At 44.6% G+C, this 4,910-nt stretch overlaps 1 protein-coding gene across 1 annotated transcript; it reads left to right on the plus strand.

Moving 5' to 3' along the window:
• The first annotated feature begins 1,427 nt into the window (after positions 1-1,427).
• LOC121809048 lies at positions 1,428-2,581 on the plus strand. The gene is made up of 2 exons (XM_042209598.1): positions 1,428-2,028; positions 2,256-2,581. Exons 1-2 carry the CDS (start codon positions 1,428-1,430, stop codon positions 2,579-2,581), a joined length of 927 nt encoding a protein of 308 aa, XP_042065532.1.
• Positions 2,582-4,910: the final 2,329 nt, after the last annotated feature.

Genomic DNA, 4,910 nt, shown 5'->3' on the forward strand with positions numbered 1-4,910 from the left:
AACCAAGCTGATATGATAGTACCGCATCATCTTAATGATGCAATGCGGGAAATCCAGGAGGCTCAGAAAGAGCAGCAGGTAGCGTTGGAGATATTAACAAAACAGCTTTCTCAAGTTGCGATGTCGCTGGGTGAGCTGAGGGGGAATGAAGGAAAAATTCTAGCTACTGTACAGACGCCTGGTCGTGAACACATCAGTGAAGTGTCCCTGAGGTCAGGAAAAGTTTTCCAAGGCCCCAGTTATCCTGGAATGTCTCCAGCAACTAATTATGGACCCAACCTTGAAGAAGAGGGAGGATCCAACAAAGTGGATCAGGCGAAAGAAAAAGGCAAGGAAAAGGTGGGAGATGAAGCTTCAGAAGAAAGTCAGAAGAAGGAAACTGAAAAGGTCAAGCCATATCCATATCGCGGAATGGTAACAAGGAAGAAAGACGCCACAATCGATGTGGCAAGCATGTTCAAGGACGTGGAGATGAAGGTGCCTCTCTTGACGGCGTTAAAAATGCCCCCAATTAGTAAAACCATCAAAGACTACTTGGCGGGGGAAGTCAACGAGGAAGGGAGACTAATTACAGATGAGAACGTCTCTGCCGTGATCCAGAGAAGCGACCTCCTCTCCAAGAAAACTAACCCTGGAATGTTCACGCTCCCTATTTCTATCGGAGATATCCAAGTGGAGCACGCCATGTGCGATTTGGGGGCATCTATCAACGTTCTGCCATACTCCATCTATCGGAAACTGGGAGCAGCCAAACTCGTCAACACTGACATAATGATACAGTTGGCCGACAGATCGTGTATTCACCCAGAAGGAATTCTGGAGGACGTTATTGTAAAGGTGAATAACTTTATGCACCCAGCTAATTTTTTTGTAATCAAGATGACGGAGCCCGCAGCAAAGGAATCGAGTGGAGTCCTACTGGGACGACCATTCCTGTCCACAGCCAGCACTATTATAGACGTCCAAAATTAGACTATAAGCCTGGATTTCAAGGGAGAGAAGTACATGTTCAGTATTGATGAAGCCATGAAGAAGCCAGCCGACGGTGAGAACGTGTACTCTGTGGACGCAACTGAACCGTTGGTGCAGGAATTTCTAGAGGAGGAATTCTTAAAGAGAGAATTCACTGATTCTGCTGAAGATAAAGAGGTCGAAAAAGAAGTAGAAGAAAGGTTTGACACCATGAAGGTCGGAGAGATGGATGACCAAGCCATCGCAAAGGCAATAACAGATTTTTGTGAGCGTCCGAGGCCAGCTGGGTCAATTGGGACAGCTCAAGTATCTAGCCTAGCGAAGAGCTTGATCAAGGCAAGTCACTGGAAAAAGAAGAGGCAGAAAACCCTCTGCCCACTGAAGAGCCAAAGCCCGAGAAGGAGTTGATGCCCCTTCCAGCACATCTTAAGTACGCCTTGGGGGAGGAAGAAACAATGCCCGTTATTATCAACAGCCAGTTGACCCAGGGGCAGGAAGATAGATTGCTGGAAGTATTGAAAAGAAATCAGAAGGCGATCGGATGGAAACTGACGGATTTGGTGGGCATCAGCCTAGGCTTGTGTATGCACCACATCCGATTGGAAGAAGGAGCCAAGCCACATCGCGACCAACAACGAAAACTCAACCCTAACATGAGGGAAGAGGTGCTGAAGGAAATTGTTAAGTTGGTCTCGATTGGAAGTATCTATTCCATCCCGGACAGTAACTGTGTCAGTCCAGTGCACATGGTGCCGAAGAAAGGAGGAATCCAAGTCGTGAAAAATGAAAAGAACGAATTGATCACGACAAGGCCAGTTACTGGGTGGAGAATGTGCATAGATTACAAAAATCTGAACCAAGCCACGAAGAAGGATCACTTCCCTCTGTCGTTCATTGATCAAATGTTGGAGAAGTTGGCAGGGAAGCAGTACTTCAGCTTCCTGGATGGTTATAGTGGCTGTTTCCAGATCGCTGTGAATCCAGACGACCAGGAGAAAACAACATTCACCTTCCCCTTTGGCACATATTCTTACAGAAGGATGCCCTTTGGCCTCTGTAACGCCCCATGCACTTTCTAGAGATGCATGATGAGCATTTTCTCGGACCTGTTGAAAGATTGCATTGAGATCTTCATGGACGATTTCACTGTCTATGGGGACAATTTTGATCAAGGACTGCATAGCCTGAACAGGGTGCTGGAAAGATGCTGCCAGAAGGACTTGGTTCTAAATTTCAAAAAATGCCATTTTTTGGTAACTGAAGGAATAGTCCTGACCATGTAGTGTCGAGCAGGAGAATCGAGGTCGACCCAGCAAAGGTAGCGGTCATTGCAAAACTCACATATCCTACCAACCAGAAGGACATCAGAGCCTTTTTGGGGAACGCTGGGTTCTACAGAAGATTCATCAAAGATTTCGCAAAGATAGCCCAGCCTCTGACGAAACTTCTCCAGAATGATGTAGAGTTTGAATTCTCAGATACCTGCAAGGCCGCATTCCAATTTCTGAAGAACCGATTGATAAGCTCTCCGAGAATACGTGCCCCTAACTGGATTCACCCCTTTGAGGTGATGTGTGATGCTAGTGACTATGTTGTGGGGCAGTGTTAGGTCAGAAGATCGAAGGAAAGAGTTACGTCATCTTCTACGCCTCCAAAACTCTGAATCAAGCACAGAAGAATTATGACGTTACCGAAAAAGGAGATGCTATCGGTGGTTTTCGCATTTGAGAAGTTTAGGCCATACCTGCTGGGGTCCAAAGTGACAGTGTATACAGATCATGCGGCCATCAAATACCTCTTAGCGAAGAAGGAATCAAAGCCGCGATTGATCAGATGGGTACTCCTCGTACAGGAGTTCGATTGGGAAGCAGTGGATAAAAAAGGATGTGAGAACAGAGTGGCGGATCACCTAAGCCGAATTTTACAAGACGATAACGGTGAAGCCATTCCAGACGCCTTGCCTGAGGAACACCTATATCTGGTCAAGTCAACATCTAAACATCAGTGGGTCAACCAAGAGGAAGAGGTTGATCAAGCCGAGCAAGGAGGCAAGGGACAACACACGCGGAAAGAGCCATGGTTTGCTGACATGGCCAACTACTTGGTAACAGGCGAGCTGCCTGGGAGTGATGAGATTACAAGGGCACAAAAGCTGAAACTGAAAAACGACTCCCGATACTTCTATTGGGATGATCCTTATCTATGGAAGATGGGGGCGGATCAAGTGATTTGGCGCTGTATACCAGACTGGGAACAGGAAGATGTGATGGTCCACTGCCACGCACTAGCTTGTGGTGGTCACTTTGGACCAAAGAAAACAGCTAGGAAAGTACTGGACAGCAGATTCTACTGGTCTTCCATCCATAGAGATGCTTATGAATTCTGCAAGAGGTGCCCGAGATGCCAACTTACTAGAGGGATATCTACGAGAGATGAGATGACTCAGATCCCTATTATTGTTTGTGAAATATTTGATGTATGGGGAATGGATTTCATGGGACCCTTTCCCGCATCTGAAGGCAATCTCTACATATTGGTAGCGGTGGACTACGTGTCCAAATGGATAGAAGCAAAGGCAACGAGAACATGTGAGTCCAGAAAAGTGGTGAAGTTCTTAAAATCGAACATCTTTACCCGATATGGGGTGCCATGGGCTATCATCTCGGACCAAGGAACTCACTTCGTCAACAGAACCATCGAAGCCTTGATGCGAAAGTACGGAGTTCACCACCGCTTGTCTACACCCTACCACCCACTGTCAAATGGCCAAGCCGAAGTGTCAAACAGAGAAATCAAGGCAATTCTAGAGAAAACGGTCAATCCCACGAGGAAAGACTGGAGCCATTGTCTGGAGGATGCGCTTTGGGCCTACAGGACCGCCTTTAAAATGCCTATCGGAATGTCCCCATACCGGCTGGTATTTGGGAAGATGTGCCATCTGTCGGTGGGAGTGGAGCATCAAGCTTACTGGGCAGTGAAGGAAATGAATATGAATATTGAGGCTGGAGCTGCAGAGAGGAGAATGCAGCTACAAGAACTTGAAGAGCTCCGATTGGATGCCTATGACTCGGCCATGTGGTACAAGGAAAAGACTAAGATGTGGCATGATAAGAACCTTCGCAAGAAGGAATCAAGGTGGGCCAGAGGGTACTGCTGTTCCAGTCCAGACTGAAATTGATGCCAGGGAAGCTCAGGTCGAGATGGATAAACGAGTACAGTAAAAATTGATACCACCATGAAAAATTCAAATCAAAGGCATCACCAAGTCGTCTTTTCATCAACACCACACCTACGGTACAATAAACGAGTAAATAAATAATAGTGTTACATTAAAAGTTAAATTTATTTATAAAAATGTAAACATGACAGGTATACAATATTACTGCAAGGAGATCTGAATGGACTCAAGCCGAGGCTCAAGAAAAATTATGCACAGCGTTAAATGAATTTGTGTCAAAGATTGAAAATTTCAAATGGGAAAATTATGACATGGTAAGTCATAATGAGATATACATTACATAACAACGTACCTATATTTTTTTAAATGACATTTTTATATAATGTTATGAAAATTAGATATTCTTTCCGATCTGGGCACACGAACATTTTTATATCATGTGCTTCAATCTCAAAATGCAAATGATGGATGTGATTGACAATACTCTGATTAGTGAAGATTTGATTAAGAAGAAACATGGAGCTGCACCAAGTATGTTGGTATGTTTAGTCAAATGCATTCAATATTTATTAGTTAAAATGCATTGAATATCATTTAGTACGGAACATAATACCATTTTTAATCAACCTCATGTATGTTTTGTGTTATATGAATAGAAACATTTCTTCCGAATTTATCTTGGTGATGGAGTTAATCAATCCATGGGGAGAATTGTCAAAATGTCAAAAATCAGACACATGACTATGCCATGGCAGAACGA

Source organism: Salvia splendens, chromosome 6 (assembly GCF_004379255.2).
Source record: "Salvia splendens isolate huo1 chromosome 6, SspV2, whole genome shotgun sequence".
NCBI classification, from domain to species: Eukaryota; Viridiplantae; Streptophyta; class Magnoliopsida; order Lamiales; family Lamiaceae; genus Salvia; species Salvia splendens.